We start from the raw sequence: 20,919 nt of genomic DNA, 5'->3' as shown, positions 1-20,919 counted from the left end.
GATACTGTGGTAGTCGGGGCTGGGTCAACTCAAAAAGCACCAATGGGCCCTGCAAAGTTTGTGCCCCCCAATTCTATAGCAATCGTAGGGCCCCACTGTTGCTACTGCTTGATCTTCTGTTGTTTTTACTGAACCGTCATTTTAGTTGGCTCTGCGGGTTCCCTGAGCCCAATAGACTGCCCTGGGCATTACTCCCCCACCTTCTGATGGCTGCCTTGCTATCCCACCCCCTGGCACGACCGACAGACACCTGCAGGTCCTCTCTTAGGCTAGCCAGCACATAGGCAGCTGCTACATGTGACCCCATGTTGCTTCTCCTTAGGTTGGCTACTTCTCCTTTTCTGCCTGCCTCCGTGTTTCATCTCACACTACATTAGAACCCCTCCAAGTCCTATCATCTCCCACAGTTGCTTTTGCACCCAGTCTAGCCTATGACGTTCCATAGAAGATTATTTTCTCCAACCACTGCATGCTTCAAGGCGCTCTTCAGCTACCCCTTGGTTCACCCCTGGATGAAGAGAAATGCAGAAGTGAAGTCATTAACATGCCTTTTCTCGTCCCGAGAGTGACTGACAATGGAAGAGCTAGACTGTGACGTTGGCTATGCTCCCCCACAGGGGTTGTCAGGGTCTCCTCACTCTCTGGCGTGGGCTTCCCTTCTTGTGCATCATGCATGGAGCTGGGAGGGGATATGCTGGTTTTACCATGGGAAATAATCTGTTCTGTGTGTACAGTTTAGTACAGATCCCTTCGTCCCAGGAGCAAGGGAGGAACCAGAACCAGCTTGTGACTCAAAATGTCCACACTGCGAGTGGGAAGTGTAATTGCAGCACATGCGGGCATAACTGAGCTCATTAAAAATAGCAACACAGCCACACAAGTATGTACTTGGGGTTGAGGGCGGGGACAGGGGAGGCGCTGCACTTTTGAGTGGTTAGCCCATGCTGTTTCCTGTGCCATGGTGGCCACGCTGCTGTTTTTAGGAGCTAGTTTGATCAAAGCTAGCTTGGGTATGCCGAGGTACACCCGGCGCACCTCCCAACTGCAGTGTAGACGTGTCCTCTGAGTCCCGATATGGCTCCAGAGCAGCGCAACTTCACTGCCCCTTACCTGGAATTTGTAGCAAAGCCACAATTAAACCCATAGCCTATATATATGTACGTATGTATGGCACTCATGGTGGGAGTATCTCAGCTAAACTGTGTGCATGAAAGCAAGAGGGGGGATGCTTTTCATGAATATTGTGTTTTGCTAATGCGTGTTATGATGTTTTTATACTTTCTTGTACATTCAGGGAAAAAGCAGTTTGGTGACCCCATTTAAAAAAAATTGAAATATATAGCAAAAAAAGAAGAAGAAATTGTATAATAAATTGGGGGGAGGGATTTAAATAAGCAATAGAGGAAAAAAAATCAAGCAATCAAAAATAAATGAGTGGAATTTTAAAAGAGAACAAGTCAAGGGCGAATAGATGAAGAGATTTGCCTTATAACATATCTTCAAGAAATGTAGCCTTGTTAAATACACAACTTGAAAAGGCAGCTTAAATATTACAGCTTTTATAGGTGCTAAATTTTGGTGGACAGTATCTGAGTCATCTAGCATGTAACAGGTGTAATTGTTGCTGTAGCTGTAGCATTGTGCATCTTCTGTAACCAACAATGAAAAACGTTACATTTGCGTCCTGAGATTTAAATATAGACTGTAAGAGGTTTGACCTTAGAATCTGTCATTGTTCCTTCGATCTCTTCACATTATGGAACTGCTTTGTATTTAATAAGTTGGATTCTGTTTGTTTTTGGTATGATTCCCAGAGGATCAATTTTTACTGGACTTTTGCCATAAAATAAAAAATGTTAGTTTAGAAGATGTGATTTTTTCCTCCCTTTTCTTTTAGTATTATAGTCCATTTGGACCATACTTCACTATTCATTAGAGATGGGCCCAAACCAAGACCTTGTAATCTAAGTCTCTTCATCCCCTCCCCCCCCCGGAATGTTTTGTGGTAGAAAAAATGGAATTCGAGCTGGGCAGAGGATGACAAATCTGTTTTCTGACTACTTTTAGGGTTTTGAATTTTTTCCCTTCTTCATTGGAAGAAACCCTTTAGAAGGTTTTTGTGAAGTGGAATTATGTTAAAACATCTGGTTTTTGGATCAAAAAGATCAGGTTTCATCTCTCTGCTGGGGCCGCCCTGGACCTGAGAGACTGTTCCACTGAAACCTCCCTCAAAATTCATAGGTATCTGTGGTTTTGCAGAACCCAAACTAGAACCTGGCCTTATCTCTGCTACTAGTGCCTGATCCAAAATCCACTTGATTTCAGTTGGCTTTGGATCAAGGCCTTCTGGCAAACTTTATAAGGGGCACTACAGGAACAATGGAATGTTAAGTATTGGCATACTAGGTCTAATAGTGAGCCAGGTTACCTTCACGATGACAATATGTAAATGCTTTGTAGAGGTGACTAACAATAATGATGTATAGTAAATAATTGCTTCTGGGAGGAACTGAAGAAAAATTGCTAAGTAAATATTAGAATTCTTTTTCTGTTTTCTTTTTCTTTTTCCTTTGGTTTGCAGTGGTGGAAAGCCGAGGAGGAGTCATGGACAGCACACAGAGATTTTCAAACCTGCCGGTATATCTCCCCATGAGCTATCACATCTCCAGTGCTGATGTTTCCTTCTTCCTCAAAGAAGCCAATCAAGATATCATGAGGAACTCCAGTTTGCAGGCTAGGGTGCAGTCATTCTTTGTTTACAAAGCCAAGCAGCCACCTGTAGTAAATGCAACTTATGGACCTTTTTCAGTGGAACAAGTTGTTCCCGAGGACCTAATGCTGACTTCTGCTCCTTTTGGTTTCGCTAATGAATTCACATTTAATTGGAAATTAAAATCACACATAATCGACAGCTCAATATATTCCAACAGACCTAAAGTGCAAGCCTTGTTCTATATTGCGGGAAAGGACTGGGATGACTATGATTCTGCAGAGAGATTGCCCTGTGTAAAGATGTTTGCTTTCCTGGAGGCTAGAGAAGCTGTGACCAGCTGTAGGTTGAAAGGTCATTTAGGATTATGTGTCGCAGAACTGGAATTATCGCCGAGCTGGTTCAGCTCCCCTCCACCATTGATTTTGGAGCATGAGCAAACAGCAGCCTTGTTGGAGGGCATTACTGTGGAGCTCTTCTATGAAATGTATGCAGCAGATGGGGAGTGTTCTCCTGAGGATGCAAAATGGGAAAACAACGTACACGCAGGTCAAGATAATGCACATGAGGCTTTGCTGCCTGTGGAGAGGATTGGTAGCATCATTGTCTATCCAACTCAACATAAACTAAAACAATCTTCACTGAAGCTAGATGAGAACATCATGATCCACTTACCACTCAACCCTGTCAAGGAAGGTGACATAGTAACCTTTCATGTGTCCCTTACCGGTGACTCCCTCCCAGATCAGTTTACATTAAGGTAAGTGTTTTTAAAAAAAATACTTTATGTATTCAAACAATTCAGCAAATAACAGGGGCTGAGTGCACCCCAGGTATAGATTCATTGACTTCAGTGGGTGTTTGCCTCAGAAAGGACTTCAAGATTTGGCGTACAGCTTGGGGGAAAATTATGAGTGTTCTTTAAGCATCTGTGAGTATAATAGGATTTGGTACCTGGAAGCTAACTTTGAAGTCTGTGCCATTAATAATTGTATGACTTTCTTATAAAATGTGTCATTGATTATGACTAGTTTAACTGACTTTGCTTCTACTCATTATAGCTCCTGTAGGCTAGCCAGAATGATTGACTATGGTTGTCCATTTTGCTCGAGAAATATTTATAATTGGCATTTTCCACTGCTTTGATGTAGCTTTAATCCATCTACTCTTATAGAACCTATTATCATAGTACCTGAGCACCTCCAAAGTATTTATTTCTTGCTCCTCACAACACTCCCATACGGTAGGGAAATGTTATCCCATATTTTTTACAGATGGGGGAACTGAGACACACAGATTAAGAGTTTGACTACACTGCCTTGCAGTTCAGATTACGGGGGTGTGAATAGTGGTGCACACCAAGGTGCTGTGTTGTAAATCCTTGCAAATGCTGTGTCCCTGAATTAAAAGGTTCCTAGTTTGCATTATTGTAGTCTGCAGCCCTTTTAGTTTGTGCCTGTAGCATCCATTGGGGGAGTTACAGTGCAGCACTTTGGTATGCAGTGCTATTTACATCCCCTGTAGTCTGAACTGGAGGGCAATGTAGACTTGCCCAAGGTTTTTTGAAAAAAAAAAAAGTGATCCAATGAACTACAGGCCTGTTAGTTTGACATCTGTAGTATGCAAGGTCTTGGAAAAAATTTTGAAGGAGAAAGTAGTTAAGGACATTGAAGTCAATGGTAAATGGGACAAAATACAACATGGTTTTACAAAAGGTAGATGGTGCCAAACCAACCTGATCTCCTTCTTTGAGAAAGTAACAGATTTTTAGACAAGAAAACCACAGTGGATCTAATTTACCTAGATTTCAGTAAGGCATTTGACACTGTGCCACATGGGGAATTATTAGTTAAATTGGAAAAGATGGAGATCAATATGAAAATTGAAAGGTGGATAAGGAATTGGTTAACAGGGAGACTACAGCGGGTCCTACTGAAAAGTGAATTGTCAGGCTGGAGGGAGGTTACCAGTAGAGTTCCTCAGGGATCAGTTTTGGGACCAATCTTATTTAATCTTTTTATTACTAACCTTGGCACAAAAAGCGGGAGTGTACTAATAAAGTTTGCGGATGATACAAAGCTGGGAGGTATTGCCAATTTAGAGAAGAATCGGGATGACCTTGTAAACTGGAGTAATAGTAATAGGATGAAATTTAATATGAGAAGTGTAAGGTTATGCATTTAGGGATTAATAACAAGAATTTTAGTTATAAGCTGGGGATGCATCAATTAGAAGTAACGGAGGAGGAGAAGGACCTTGGAGCATTGGTTGATCATAGGATGACTATGAGCCACCAATGTGATATGGCCATGAAAAAAGCTAATGCAGTCTTGGGATGCATCAGGCGAGGTATATCCAGTAGAGATAAGGAGGTTTTAGTACCATTATACAAGGCACTGGTGAGACCTCACTTGGAATACTGTGTGCAGGTCTGGTCTCCCATGTTTGAGAAGGATGAATTCAAACTGGAACAGGTACAGAGAAAGGCTACCAGGATGATCCGAGGAATGGAAAACTTGTCTTATGAAAGGAGACTCGAGGAGCTTGGCTTGTTTAGCCTAACTAAAAGAAGGTTGAGAGGAGATATGATTGCTCTCTATAAATATATCAGAGGGATAAATACAGGAGAGGGAGAGGAATTATTTAAGCTCAGCACCAATGTGGACACAAGAACAAATGGATATAAATTGGCCACCAGGAAGTTTAGACTTGAAATTAGACGAAGGTTTCTAACCATCAGAAGAGTGAAGTTTTGGAATAGCCTTCCAAGGGAAGCAGTGGGGGCAAAAGATCTATCTGGCTTTAAGATTAAACTTGATAAGTTTATGGAGGAGATGGTATGATGGGATAACGTGATTTTGGTAATTAATTGATCTTTAAATATTCATGGTAAATAGGCCCAATGGCCTGTGATGGGATGTTAGATGGAGTGGGATCTGAGTTAATTCAGAAAATTCTTTCCTGGGTATCTGGCTGGTGAATCTTGCCCATATGCTCAGGGTTTAGCTGATCGCCATATTTGGGGTTGGGAAGGAATTTTCCTCCAGGGCAGATTGGAAGAAGCCCTGAAGGTTTTTCGCCTTCCTCTGTAGCATGGGGCACGGGTCACTTGCTGGAGGATTCTCTGCTCCTTGAAGTCCTTAAACCATGATTTGAGGACTTCAATAGCTCAGACATAGGTGAGAGGTTTTTCACAGGCATGGATGTGTGAGATTCTGTGGCCTGCATTGTGCAGGAAGTCGGACTAGATGATCATAATGGTCCCTTCTGACCTTCGTATCTATGAATCCTATGAATCTAAGATCATGCTGGAAATGCGTGGCAGAGCCAGGATTTGGAACCAGATTGTCTGAGTCCCTATTCAGTGTTTTAACAAGAAGACCAAATATCCTTCCTCCCCTTTGTAGTAGTTTATTTATTTTCAAGCTTAAATGATTGCTTGCTTGTGGCATGGCACGTTCCCATTGCACAGCAAAGAAGAAAACTGGAAAAAATTAACCCACCAAAAATACGTTTTTCTTTGTATACCTCTCAAAATTGGAATCCGCTTCCTTGGTCTTGAATAGAAATGATTGGAAAACAGAAAATCTTTTTGTGAAAATTTTAGTGGAAACTTTCCCCCCACTTTTTTGAGGTGAAATGTTGTAATTTTTGAAATTTTCCAAGCAGTTTTATTAGCGAATTTCAGTTTTATCAGAGAACTGTTGAGTTGCATAGTACCTAATTTCAGGCACTCTTAACCAGCATGGGGATTAGTGCTGTATATTTATTACTATGCCTTTAACAGTTAGTGTTGGTCAAGAGCTACAACTTGACTCAGAGAAATAGGAGCCAGACTTTGGGAATAGAAAGGCCAAGAAGTAATTGGAAAGTGTCTTACCGAGAGAGTGTTAAACACTACGGAAAAGAGGAGTCGCAATACACACTGGCAACTTAGACACATTTTTACTCCTCACTTTTAAGTCTAAAAAGGTGCAGGTAGTAGATGACAGAAACATACTATCCGTGACAAAGATGCAAAGTGAATGAATAACAAATCTTATGCCAGCACCTTTCTTCTTCTAAGTATTTTGTCACGCTGTCTGGACTGGTTCACGACTGTGAGTGCCTTCCTCAAGGCAGATTGTCAAAAACAGGGCAGACTCCCAAACTGGTGGTGTGTTCTATGATTTATATTTCGCCAAGCCAGTAACACATGTGAACTCCTGGGTCACTATAACACTCTTCCCATGACAGTTTCAGAGTAGCAGCCGTGTTAGTCTGTATTTGCAAAAAGAAAAGGAGTACTTGTGGCACCTTAGACTAACAAATTTATTAGAGCATAAGCTTTCGTGAGCTACAGCTCACTTCATCGGATGTCGCAGACAGTCCCCTTAGACTCTCCAGTCTATCTTATCACCCAGACACTAGACTTAGTGATAAGTGGTTGCTTACACCAAAAAATCACACCATATTCAGGTTGCTTCCAGTCCCAAGAGACTTACCCCAGATCAGGTGGTACCCTAGATCTTACACCAAAGATATTGCCGGTATCCAATCCTGTAATAAACTCTCTAAAAGTTTATTTAACTAGGAAAAAGAAATGAGTTATTTACAGGTTAAAGCAAATGAACATATTCTCACCAAATGAGTTCTCTAAATCCTCTGAGTGACAGAGTTGTAGTGATCTGCCAATTCAAAGTGTCTTTCAGGGGGGACCCAGGAGATAACCCCTGAGGATCTCTGGCTTCAGTTTGGTGTCTCTAGTTCTGTCAGAGTTCTAAAAGCACAGAGATGGAAAATTTTCCTGTGACTTTGTTTTATTTCCTCCATTCAGCTTCCAAGCCCAAAGGATGAGTTTCCTTGCACATAGCATTTCCAAGGTGTGATAGGGCCATTAACCAATCCTTTGTATTGCAATGTTCCTTGATGGCCCTTCTAGGGAGGAGGACAATTCCCATGTCTGGGTTCACAAGGTCAGACCAAACATTTTCAAAATTATAAAGCAAAATTTACATATTTTCTAATAGCCTGGAATACTGACATTACAAGTGAGATTAATGCATGCAGCGACTTAAGAGCAATTCATAGTGTCTAAACGCTAAATACATTCTTATAAAACTAATACCTAACAAACAAGTGAACTGGCCCGGTCTCCAGCTATGAGTTTGTTAGTTCTTAGCTCGTGCCTGCAGTCTTGGCAAGGGCTGGCACCTGGTTTGCCAGCATCACACACTTTACAAACATGAATTAAACATTTAAACATATAATGTAACATCCATATTATTATGAAACATGGATATCACAGTCAGAATTAGTCAGTGCCTATTGTACAAACACAGTGAATGACTGTCCCCATGTTGCTTGGGTAAAAATGTGTCATGGATATAAATTCTCATGCTTCAGGGCCTACAAAAACCATTATGCTTATGGTCAGGAAGAAACTTCCCCTAAGAGCAAGTTATTCTGTAATTGTTCAGTTTTGGGTTTCTTGCATCTTCCTGAAGCAAATACTCACCAGCAACCACACACCAAAAACACTAACCCAGGAACCTATCCTTGCAACAAAGCCCGTTGCCAGCTGTCCACATATCTATTCAGGGGACACCATCATAGGGCCTAATCACATCAGCCACACTATCAGAGGCTCGTTCACCTGCGCATCTACCAATGTGATATATGCCATCATGTGCCAGCAATGCCCCTCTGCCATGTACATTGGTCAAACTGGACAGTCTCTACGTAAAAGAATAAATGGACACAAATCAGATGTCAAGAATTATAACATTCAAAAACCAGTCAGAGAACACTTCAATCTCTTTGGTCACTCGATTACAGATCTAAAAGTGGCAATATTACAACAAAAAAACTTCAAAAACAGACTCCAACAAGAGACTGCTGAATTGGAATTAATTTGCAAACTGGATAGAGTTAACTTAGGCTTGAATAAAGACTGTGAGTGGATGGGTCATTACACAAAGTAAAACTATTTCCCCATGTTTATTTCCCCCCCTACTGTTCCTCACATGTTCTTGTCAACTGCTGAAAATGGCCCACCTTGATTATCACTACAAAAGGTCCCCCCATCTCCCCCGCTCTCCTGCTGGTAATAGCTCACCTTACCTGATCACTCTTATTACAGTCTGTATGGTAACACCCATTGTTTCATGTTCTCTGTGTATATAAAATCTCCCCACTGTATTTTCCACTGCATGCATCCAATGAAGTGGGCTGTAGCTCATGAAAGCTTATGCTCAAATAAATGGGTTAGTCTCTAAGGTGCCACAAGTACTCCTGTTTTTTTTTGCATCTTCCTCTGATGCATACAGTACTGATTAATCGTCAGTGATGGAGACAGGATATTGGACTAGATGGACCAATGTTACGATGTTGGATCATATGTTCTTATGTTTCCATGAATCCGCTCAAACCATGGGAGATATGGAGGAGCCGAATCAAAGAGATTTAACTAATTTGCCCAAGATTGCAGTGGGAGTCCATGTTAGCCCTGAGATTCTTGGATCCCAGGTTGGTATTCAGCCTAAAAGACCAAAGTAGAAATTCCCCAAGCAATTAGATACTACTCAAAAGAGTGTCTGGCAAGTCATTTCTTTCATTATGTTTGTAAGTCAAAGAAACAGTGGGTGCTTTATTTCAGGAAGCTAAATGCTAAAGGTAAGAGGCAGAATGCAGATCTGTTTCCTGCTCATTGATGCTGCTGGATGGAAAGAGCAGAGGCAGTTGCTGCTCTGAGTGTTTCAAATGACATTCACTCTTCGCCTATGGAGAATTTATTCAACTAAAGTTTACGCAGTTAGCAGGGAATTATGCTGAGGGAAATAAAATCACCGTAGCTCCTACATCTAATTTATAACAGTTTTCCTCTATAGGTGCTTCCTGTTTCTCAGACCATTAGTAATGTCCATAAAAACCCAGAAGGTTATTATACCTAGAGTTTCTGTGTGTTTTCACCAGAGAAAAATATATTGAAGTGAATATGTTTGCCTTGGGGAAATATGTTTTTGCCCAGTATAACCGATTGTTTTAAATCGTGTCTGTTATAAGTGGAGTGTAATGTATTCCATTCTGGCTCAGATGAGACTATAGATCAAAATCAAATCATTCTTAAGATTTTCACTGTGATGCAAACTTCATTAATATGACTGTATGCAAACAGAATGGATGTGGGCAATTTTATGTGCCTCTTTAGTATTTCATACACTATGTTGTGCAGTGTTTTATTTTGGCAGATAGTGAGGAAAACAAATAGTAATTTGATGATGGACCCTGTTTTTTTTTTTTTTTTTTTTGCAACAGTATCAAGAAAGTGGTTCAGGGAAGGTATCTCTATTAGAAAGCACTCAAAATGTATCCGTCATACCCAAACAAAATGTTAACCAATTCCAACCTGGAAAACTCAAACCTTTGTTATCTTGCAAATGGCACCTAAATCTGTATTGACGTTGTAGACTCAAGTTGCCAACCCAAGCTCCTTTATCAGCATTTACAGATTTTACATTTCCAATGAACATGTCCCATTAAGAAGTCCGTGTTTGAAAGCTGGTCTCTGTGTGTCCAACAACAATTTCTTTTCCACACAGATCGCTCCTGGAACAACTATTCACTTTTTAAACCCACTCCCATTTATTAATGCTAGCCCCCATCTTGAGTGGAATGCAACTGGAAAGTGAGCCAGAGAGACACAACATACTGCTTTCAATCATTTACCAGTTAAATATATTTTTCTTCTTTTTTATGTTACGGAAGCTATGTCTGAGTAATTGGAATAACCTATGGCTTTGTAATAGTCTCTTAATAAACAGAATTTGATTGATTAAAAGCTTCAGCTTTGCTTTGACCATTAATCAGTCTCTGCAGACATTTATTGTTTTTGTATACTGCAAAGCAGATTACAGAGATGATGTCTGACTTGAAAGATAGACAGATAGACACACATCCACGCAAATGGCCGTGCTGAACCCCAGAAAGCACAGAACTTTGGAAGTTAGGCTTGAACGCCGTCTGTTAGCCCATTGCCTTGGATTCTGTAGCAAGTTCTCTATGCAAAATGATGTTGGTGTTGTCCCTGTTCCACAGTGGTGACGTGGGCTTGTTCCATATCGTCGGTGAGAGCCTACGCAGTGATGCACAATTGCATGTGGTTCAGCTGCTGCAAAACTTCTTCATAGGAATAACTTTTAAATCAAGACTGAATTTGTTTTAAAAGGGATGCTGTAGTTCAAACAGGAATTATTTGGGGTAAATTCTGTGGCCTGTGTTATAGAGGTGGTCACAATAGCTCAGTGGTTTGAGCATTGGCTTGCTAAATCCAGGGTTGTGAGTTCAGTCCTTGAGGGGGCCATTTAGGGATCAGGGCAAAAATTGGGGATTGGTCCTGCTTTGAGCAGCGGGTTGGACTAGATGACCTCCTGAGGTCCCTTCCAACCCTGATATTCTATAGGCCAAATTCTATAGGCCAAATTCAATCTTCTGATGCACACGTGACTCCTAAGGATATTTACTTTACTAACATAAGTTTATAATGAGTAATATACATGGATTAGTATATAATAAATATATACAAAGTGAGAAAAAATGGAAACTATGAGGAAGCAAGGGGAATTTTTTTTTTTTTTACAAAAGGAGTCTCCTGATATTAATGGAGAAGTTGTATAAAAATGAGAGAGGATAGACTGATTCTTTTTTGACTGAAAAGACAGACGTCTCATCAGATAGATGCAGCTGGGGATGGTTTAACATTGCTTTCCTGGAGTGCACAGTTATTTTAACACTATCTTGGGGCAGTAAAGACATTTTGAAAGAAAAACCTTTTTGTGGCATTTAGTGGAGTAATGGATAATCACTTCTTGGTTATGAAAAAAGGAGCCATGACTTTGTTTATAAAAATGTGTGGCATATTGGTTCTGTTTTAATTGTGAATAAAAATATAGAAATAAAGCAAGGCTGAGAAGTAACAGTTCATGGATAAAAGATAGGGTTATTAGCATACTTTACATGTGCCTAATATGAATGACCCGTCATTCTTTAATCCTCTGTCTGAATGGAAACTGAGACTGGAGATATTCCAATAATAAGGAAGGTACAGACATCATGTAATGAATCCTATACTAGACAAATACAACATGCTGTAGGTGGGGTGCAATCATCACCATGCTTAAGAGGAATGGCAGGAATATACAGAAGCTAAAAACTTAGCAGGTATTTGGTGGATTATACTTTTTTTGTTCCCTGTGCCGCACTCTGGATATTGCAGCAGTGAAAATTACTTTTTGATTTGGGATGAATTAGTACAAGGTGAAATACAGGAGTGTTAGCTTTTACTAATCACTCTCACTAGCAGAACTGATATGAAGAATTTATATTAATAAACATAAATCCATACAGATGAGGTTAAATGTCTGCCTACTAAGGGGAGAAAAATCACACAGGACATTAAAATAGACTTTACAAGACTTCTTTGTTAATAATGAAAGATCTGTAGAGACATGAAATAGTAAGAGGCAGTCTCCTGCCAATAGCTGCTGAAAGCAACAAGGAAAAACAAAACAGGCTTTAGACCTTGAAATACATAGGAAAGAAGAAAACACAGAATACTGGGAACATAGCGCGGCTAGTAGTGGGAACATGCTGAACATGGCCTTCATCGTTTAAAATGAAATCTTTCTGAATCAGGTAGCAAGGCAGGAACATGGTGGCTACACAACTAAAATGACTACTTATTAAAGGCCAAGAGATAACAATCCAGCACAAGTAGAGTGGGGGGTGGAGGGAAGGATCCGTCTCAAATTAATCAGAGTTCTCTCTATTAACAAATAATCACAACATTAAATTATTACTGAAGACCATAATGGGAGGTGTGGGAATACTTGAAAAAGATGTCTAAAGAACTTAAGATACAGTCAGTTAATATTGACACAAACCCATCTCGATGAGATATGTGAGTGTGCCTGTGTGCGCACGCCACACACAACAACTACATTAAAAGAACATTATTAAGGTTGCAAAGTCAAGCCTTCAAAGATAGGAAATACCAGGATTAAGGTTGACTGATGCTGTCTTTAATTGCATCATATGCTATTTTTACACAATACCACTGCCTCACTCAGTGCACAGGATGGATGGTGCTCACTTAATGAATAGTTATTCTCACTATTCTCACAACGTGTGGCCCCGTGCCTTATTACTATGCATTGTTCAAATCCTGCTCTGAAGACAATTATTTGCTCCTGGGTTTTTCTGTGGAGCTCGTCACCATAGTATCGGAGTGACTTACAGATTTTCCCCATTTTCCATATAGGGAGTTTACGTACAGGATATTAAGATCCAAAGTTTCCACTAATTTTGCTGTCCAATATGAGAGATCTAGGACTTGAATATGTAGCATTATATGGCACTTTCTGTGTTCAAAGAACAGCTCCTACTGACTTTGGTTGCAGCTGTGAGTGTTCAGCACTCCTGCAAATCAGACCCCAGGGTCTCAAGTCAGGCACCCAGAAAATGAGGAACACGCAATTAGAGACCCCCTGTGAAAGTTTATGTGACTTGCTCAGAGTCACACAGGATCTTTGCGGCAGAGGCTGGGATAAAATCCAGTGCTCCAGGGCAGCAATGGATTGCCTAGGACACCATCCTTTCTCTTCCTTCAGTCACCTGCCTCATGCACTCCACCCCTTCCAACACCTGCAAGAAATGAGGCAGGGGTCCTACAGCCAACAGCCTCCTTTACTACGCAATCCTGACTCATCCCCATAGCAGGTTCTTTCTGTGCGCTGAATAAGACCAGGTCCTGTGGGAAAAAATAATGTAATCCTATAGTTAAAGACTGCATCATAATGCACACACACAAGGGCTGTGAATTAAAGTTGCATAGACGATCTTAATTCTGGCATTTCCTAACTTTTGAGTGCTTGACTTTTGCAGTCTTAATATTCTTTTAATGTAGTTTTTGTGTGTGCAGTTTCCGAGGTGTTTAGAAAAGCAAATGAGAAAACAGAAATCCCATCATCTAGACACCAACATGATTCATCAGCAGGGTTGGAATCTTTAGATCCCTTTCACAGACCTCTGGTACTTGATCTAATTGAGTAACTGATAGCAATAGGAAAAGGAGGACTTGTGGCACCTTAGAGACTAACAAATTTATTTGAGCAAAAGCTTTCGTGAGCTATAGCTCACTTCATCGGATGCTGTAGCTGTAGCTCATGAAAGCTTATGCTCAAATAAATTTATTAGTCTCTAAGGTGCCACAAGTACTCCTTTTCTTTTTGCGAATACAGACTAACACGGCTGCTACTCTGAAACCTGATAGCAATAGAAGGTTGTCATCCCTTCTGTGGACTGGCATTAGAGGGGGATGAGACGTATACTCTGCCAGTGGATTTCACAGAGATTTTCTGATAGCAGAGGAACAGTGAGATTCAGGAATATTGGTTTCCATTCCAGGCTCTGAATGGGAGTGTGTCTAGTTGGCTCGGACTCTTCCACCTGTTACCCTCCAAGTTTGGACTTACCTGTCCCATCCACTCCAAACTGTCCCCTTCCCAGTACTGCCTCTTTTCCACACCAGGTTCCTTGTTCCAGCCCCATTCTCCTTGCCTACCCAGTCTCCCCTACTCAGGCTTCTTATCCTAATCCTAATCTCCCCACTTCCCCGGTCTCACTGTTCCAGTCTCCTTGTCTAGTCAGTCCCAGTTCTCCCCCGAAATCCCAGTTCCTTGTCAAATCTATCTTCCCTGCCACTTTTGCTAATTCCTAGTCTGAATCATCTTGTCCAGTGAGTCCAGGTCTTCCCCTTTCCCCCATCTTAATATCCTCCCACATCCCTAGCCTGTTGGCTCCCAGACCTTCTCCAGTTGCCCAGTCAGTACTAAAAGCTTAAATAACGATAGATGTCCAAACGAGGGTAAATGACCCGGTTAATTCTATAAAATTGCAAAGGACTCACAATGCCGCAGCTGGTAAAGCCATTTAATGGACTTTTAGATAACGGGCAACGATCTGCTACAATGAGTAGGGCAGCAATCACTCTTCATATGAAAAACAGGCAGCATAGCAGCGAGATGCTGGTTTCACTATTGAGTAATGGGTATGAAATAGTCTCAGAAATAACCACAATGCGATCACAATGAAGTAATACTAACTGCAATAACTCTCTCTCTGTCTGACTTCTGTCCTGCAAAAGGCAAAAGCACCAGAGTCTCATTGGCTTATGGAGATACAGAGCTTCCCATCTTGTTGTTAAGGTGCATATCCTATAGGAAGGAAGCCTATCTGTGCCTCAGTTTTCCCTTTGTAAAACTGGGGTTAAGAGCACTTCCCTATCTCACAGGGAAGGATAAACACATGAAAAGACTGAGGCCATCTGAGTACCCAAGGAAGACAGATATTTTATATGAAATAACTTAAGTATACTCCATATGCCTCTAGATACTTAACTGTCGAATGGAAAGAAAAAAATTATTTATGGAAATTTAAAGGCAACCCACATATAAGCTGGCACCTTGTATACCAGATTGCATTAGAAATAGATGAGTGGGGCCAGACATAATCAGTTCCAGTGCATCTCATACAATGTATCAGGCAATGGACTCTGAAGCACTTAGTTTTATATCTGAGTAGCAAACTAATGGAAAAACAAGATTTAGAGCAGAAGCACTGACAACCTCTTGTCTACATTGGTGTTAGCAGGAGCTGTTATAATCAACCAACAAGGGGAAAATGTGAAAAACGTTTCCAGTATATTTGGAAGATGCCAATATACCCTATGGCTTGACACAAATTTATCCTTGTTGACAGTAATGGAATGAGATTTTACATTTTTAAGTAGTTCGGATTTTACAAGCCCATTCTCAGGCCTATCCTTCTTTTCTGAAGTTTCAGCATGACAGCGCCGGCTAATTATCTCCAGCCAGCTTCTGCATAACTTGAGATTTTGTTTCAAAATGTGTAAAGATCTGGGGAGCGATGTCAGACAGATGTGGCATAGTGCACATCACGGAGAGCATATTGAGGGGGAAAGTGTAAGATTCTGTTAAAAGGTTCAGGAGGCATTTCGCTTTCTAAAGCGTTGTAGTTGTGAGGGTAGGGCTGGGGGGCTATGATGAAGGTGCATAGTGCTGCAGTGTGATGCGCATCTAAGAATCTAGATGAAGGGAGATGGCCACCTTGGAGATGATTGGCTCGATACTTTGGTCCAGTTAAGTCCCCACTGGGCTGGGTAAGTGAAGTGATCTTAGACTGGCTGAAGATTCCTCATGGAATGTCCTCTCCTCTGGCTGCTTCTTCTCTCCTAGAGTGGCGGAGAGGTGGGACTGGATAGGTCTGGGCAGGGAGTAGGTCGGGGTGTAGGGGAGCAAGGATTTGCTGCTATTGATTCTCTACTGGGGGAAGCTCTTTCACCAGCCCTGTAAGTTAAAGCCGCCTCCCTGAAGTTTATGCTGTGGCCAATCAGCTGAGAATCAGGGAACTGTGTCCAGCTCCCTGACAGCCTCCCTTTTCCACTCGGCCCGTGTGTTGCTTTGCTCGGCCACAGGCGAGAACTGAGCCTGGTTGGTTTAGGCCCTGATTCAGCAAAGTACTTAAGCACGTGCTTAACTTTATGCATGTGATAAAGTATTTCAGTGTATAGGGGAATGGGAAACTCGCATGCCTAAAGTCAAATATGTGGTTAACTGTTGTGCTGGAATGAGTTCTCTTTTTGGAGCACTAAAGTAGCAGGTGATTTCTAGGCGGGTCATTAATGTTAGATGTGGGGGAAACTTTGAGTTATACCCTCACTGTTGAAGGAAAGGGGCAGGATGTTTTGGATTAATGCAACAAAATCTTGGGTGAATTCCTGGCCACTTTGAAGTCAATGGGAGTTCTGGTGATGACCCCATCTGCTTGATTTCACTCTTTAACTTGGACTGCTTCCTAGGGCCACTCATCCAGAGCTCGTCTAAATCTTGTCTCCTCTTCTTGTCTAATGTCTCAAAGATCCAGCCTTTTCTGTCTGGACTGATTACCACCACTTTTCTCCAAACCCGTATTGTCTCAAGGTTGGGGCTGGGACGGGGGGGTGTCTTTGTTTTATTCCAGGGTGTTGCACAATGGGACAGCTGATTTCAATGGGGCCTGAAAATATTATGGTAATTTAAATAATAAATAATGGGAAGTAAAAGTCCCAAAAGATGGAACTAATTGGGTGAAATTTGCACATACACAACTGGCTCTGAGCTCAACAGCAACCTGAAATGAATTAAGCTATTTTCAGTTGATGAAATTGATTAAATATTCAATAGTGCAGCGAGTGATTTAAAGGTAGCCAGTTATGAGGTAAAATTTTTATGTACCCAATTACTTCCTTTAAAAAAAAACAAACCAAAAAAACCAAAAACCCCTCACAAAGCTTGTGACGTATGAGGGTAGATTAAGAAGGTTCTTAGCTTGGGGAGAACATTCTAACGTGCAGAACACCTGCTGGTTTCATGCAAATTGTGTGCCTTAATGCCTCAACCAACATTGGGATTGGAATGGGGATTCTTTATTTTGGACTGCGTGTTGAATGCTGCTTTAGCTGTGTGCTGCAGCCAAGGACTACGTGATCAAATCCCAATGCGGGTCTTCATTAACTGAAAAGGCAGTAAGTCTCAGCCTTGTTTATACAAATTGGATTGCTGTCGTTAGTGGTCCTATGTGTAATGAACAGTACTAAAACAGAAAGTAGAAGCACCTTTAAATTTGCTTTCTTTGGGCGACAGACTTTTGGGTCCGATTCTGCTGTCAGTTACACAGGTGTAAATATGGTGTAACACCATTTGAAATCAGTGAAGTTTTACTCTGAGTGCATTGACATTAGTTTTAAATGTTTCATATTCATGCTGGTGCATCTGGGCAGACTTTTTGGTACCTTTGTTTCCCAGTGTGTTTTTTCACAGCTGAACATAGGAAGGATGGTCCAGTGAGTAGGACATTAGCTTCAGGCTTGGGAGACTCAGGTTCGATTTTCTGTTCTGCCACAGACTTCTTATGTTGCCTTGGATAAGTCACTTAGTCTTTCTATGCCTCAGTTTCCTATCTGTAAAATGGGGTAAGAGCACTCCCCTCCCTTGCAGCACCCCTGTGAGGATAAACAAACACATTAAAGATTGTTTACACAGTACGGCTCACACAGTACAGCAGTGGAAGCCATGTAAGTGCTTAAGATAGAATATTCCAAGAAAAATATTCAGTGCATGGGTTCATTTTAATGCTTAAGAAAAGTAAAGAAATAAAAGTCAGATAATTGGCTACAATCCACATTGGTAGAAAAGTTGAAAGGAGGGCATTTAAATGCGCAAAGTTAGGGCCAACAGGGGAGCCGGGTGCTGCTACATCCCCATTTAGTAGCTCTCTATTATGGCAGGTGAATGGAGGGAGGCCAAGTCAACCCCCAATTATGCCTTGTTTTAATTGGTCATTGTGACAAAACTACTCGCTTCTTGCAATCACTTTCTTCTCTTCGGGTGGTCCAAGCTTTTTATGTTGGATTAATGAAAGAGAGTAGTTAGAAGGCAGTTACACTGAAAAGCCATCTCTAATTGCGCTGGTAGTAGAAGGCAGTGAGTGGGGGAAGCAAAAAGCAAAGAAGCAAAACCAGGGTTAGATACAGTGCATTCCTTGTGCATTCAAAACATCCACTGAAGTTACTGAGGGTTTGGTGCAAGGAATGTAGGAGCTAGGCGGGACGTGTACAAGTTCTTTTATAGAAAATCTTTAATATAGGAGATGATAATAAAATGTACCAATTAATATTTGTAAGTTCCCGGGTGTTGAGAGTTTTGGAGTTTGTCCCGTGATAGAGGGGGGCTAGCAGTGAAGCTTGGATCTGGATCCAAACAAATTTTAAATTTTGGGTTGTTTTGGATTCAGGGTTTTGGCTCTGGTCCACACTGGCATAATTCCATTGATGCTACCTCCACTGAGGTATGCATGAATGATAGTAATAGAATTTTGGGGGCAGGAGGGGGGGCAGAGAGAGAGTGAAAATTGTAAATTCACATGCATGATAACTAATGGGAAATATGCCAATGCCTGGAGAGGATGGCCTTGTGATTTTGGTGATCTGGACCATTCATGTGTATGTTATGTGTTCTGAACCCTTATTTTTAGATGGTATACACTGCCACAGCATAGTAAATCAAACACATTCTTAGTTATGGAGTTGCTACTGTTGTCTGCGTAACAGAGCACAAGCATCTACACATAGTTCAGTAAATTTCAGTGCTTCTTTTGCCTTTTAATTATGTTCATTTGTCTGTATTAGCATGGATACTGCTGCTTGTGTGATGCATTCTACCTATATTTTTCAAAATATAAAGAAAACAGTAACAGAACTGTGCAAAAAAAATCTGTCTAATTCAGTCTTAAGAAGTTGTGCAAGCAATAGACATTGGAGCAATGAGCAATTATGAAATGCTAAAGGAACAGCTAGTTGTAGCCAAGCAGCATTTGTTTGAAGGTGGCTCTATTTATTTACCTCTGGCATGAATTACACAGTGGATTCATGCTAAAATGTTTTATATGGATGCATTCAAACTCTCCATTATTTAAAGAGGCTTTAAAAAAATAACTGCCAATGGAAATGTAGGTCAAAAATGCATATTCTATATTTGCTGAAAAACTGTGTATTGAACATTTCATGCATCTGAGTTCATTAAAGCAAGAATCCCCCCCCCCCTTTGCACCTTTCCTGCATAGTACCTTTCACCTGGGAATTCCAGAGAGAGATTGATTAGCATTAAGGGTCAGGGTTTGCCACCATTGCTCACATGGAATAATACTTTACTCTGCAAATAGTTCCATTAAGGCCAAGGGGAAAGGTACAACTCTGTGTGAGTAAGAGTGGTAGAATCTGGCCCCACTCAACAGACTTGCGAGGTAGGGAAGGGAGATAGGGGGTACTTAGATTCACTCTGGGTCAAAGAGGAAGCCCAACCAGAATTGTAGAGTTCTGATATGCAATACATTGCTCTAACGGCTAGAAAATACTTCCTCTTTTGGTGGGAAATAGGAGGGTTAGAATGCATTCTTTGTGTTGGCTCTTAGTACGTGAAATGCTAAACTTGTCCCTCAAACGATATCACAGTCCCACCTCATTGATGAAATGCACGTGTACTGTAGGGGCCTATTTTCTTCTAGACGAATGCCTAGGGAGTAGAGAATGACCTCACCACACATTAAGTGGCTGGGGTCATTGTCCGGCTTGTCAGAAAGGCTGTGTGCCTCTTTAAGGGCTAGAGAGCCAGGGAGTGGCTTTCTGCTGCAGTTGCCTTCCAGGTCAGCGTGGGGATGCTGACCTATCCCTCCAGGGGGCTGGAAGTGGTGGTGATGGGGACTATATAGTCTATGCTGGTGCAGGGAAAGCCCTCTTTTACCTGGACGGGGTGGAGAAGCACCTTCCCTCTCACCCATGGAAGTGGTGAAATACCAGGTTTGGTCAGGATCTGCTGTGGGCCTGGCGCTAATAGCTCCATTCTTTTGGGGCTGGGAAGGAATTTTTCCCTCACTGCCAGATTGGCCAAGGCAAAATGGGTTCCCCCCCTCCCCACTTTCCCCACTGCAGGTTCTGGGGAGGCTTCGCTGGGGCAAACATGAAACGGGAGTTCAGCTATGATGTTGCAACTCAGTATGTAAACATGGGGTGGATCTCTGGTGCAGGAACTCCCTAGGGAGGGATACACTGATCGGATAGAATGGACTGGGAAAGGATTGAAAGGAGGTAGTCTTTAAAGGAGCAGAAACGGGGGTTTCAGGGCTCCTCTGACTGGTACAGCAGGGAGCCAACCCTCCTCTAGCCTCTCTTAGCCCTCATTCGGGGTGGGTGGATGCTGAGGTCCCAGCAGCAGGTTGGCTGGGGACCAGGATGGGGAGTGGGGGCTGACAGATGCCCTTTGGTATATATTGAAATGATGATGGAATTACTTGCTCTGTACACTTTTATCCGCAGGGTACTCCCAGGTGTTTAAGAATAAAGTTGTGGCCTAATAAACTACACTCAGTGTCCCCCTGTCCGTCTTCCAGCATAGCTGCACAATAGGCCACTTCATCTCCAGAATGTCCTCTAGTGGACGAACACTGAGAGTTTTGACAAGGTTTCATGCCTCGGTTTCTGGATCACTCTGATGAGTATGTCGTGTACAAAGCAGACTGCTGCATGCTTGCCTCTCTGCCATCTCCTTGTGGGTATCTCA

General features: G+C 41.7%; 1 protein-coding gene across 2 annotated transcripts in view; it reads left to right on the top strand.

Moving 5' to 3' along the window:
* The window catches only part of LOC119843466 (transmembrane protein 132B-like), a 368,538-nt gene that overhangs the window by 107,400 nt on the left and 240,219 nt on the right, over window positions 1-20,919 (top strand). For both annotated transcript variants that reach the window (XM_043498093.1, XM_043498094.1), the window contains exon 2: window positions 2,582-3,470. In XM_043498093.1, the coding sequence (XP_043354028.1) occupies window positions 2,582-3,470 (889 nt within the window). The remainder of the gene's footprint in view (window positions 1-2,581; window positions 3,471-20,919) is intronic.

This window comes from Dermochelys coriacea, chromosome 15, assembly GCF_009764565.3.
Source record: "Dermochelys coriacea isolate rDerCor1 chromosome 15, rDerCor1.pri.v4, whole genome shotgun sequence".
NCBI lineage: Eukaryota > Metazoa > Chordata > Testudines > Dermochelyidae > Dermochelys > Dermochelys coriacea.
Note: the sequence above shows the minus strand (reverse complement) of the source record. Positions and strands in the feature narration are given on the sequence as shown.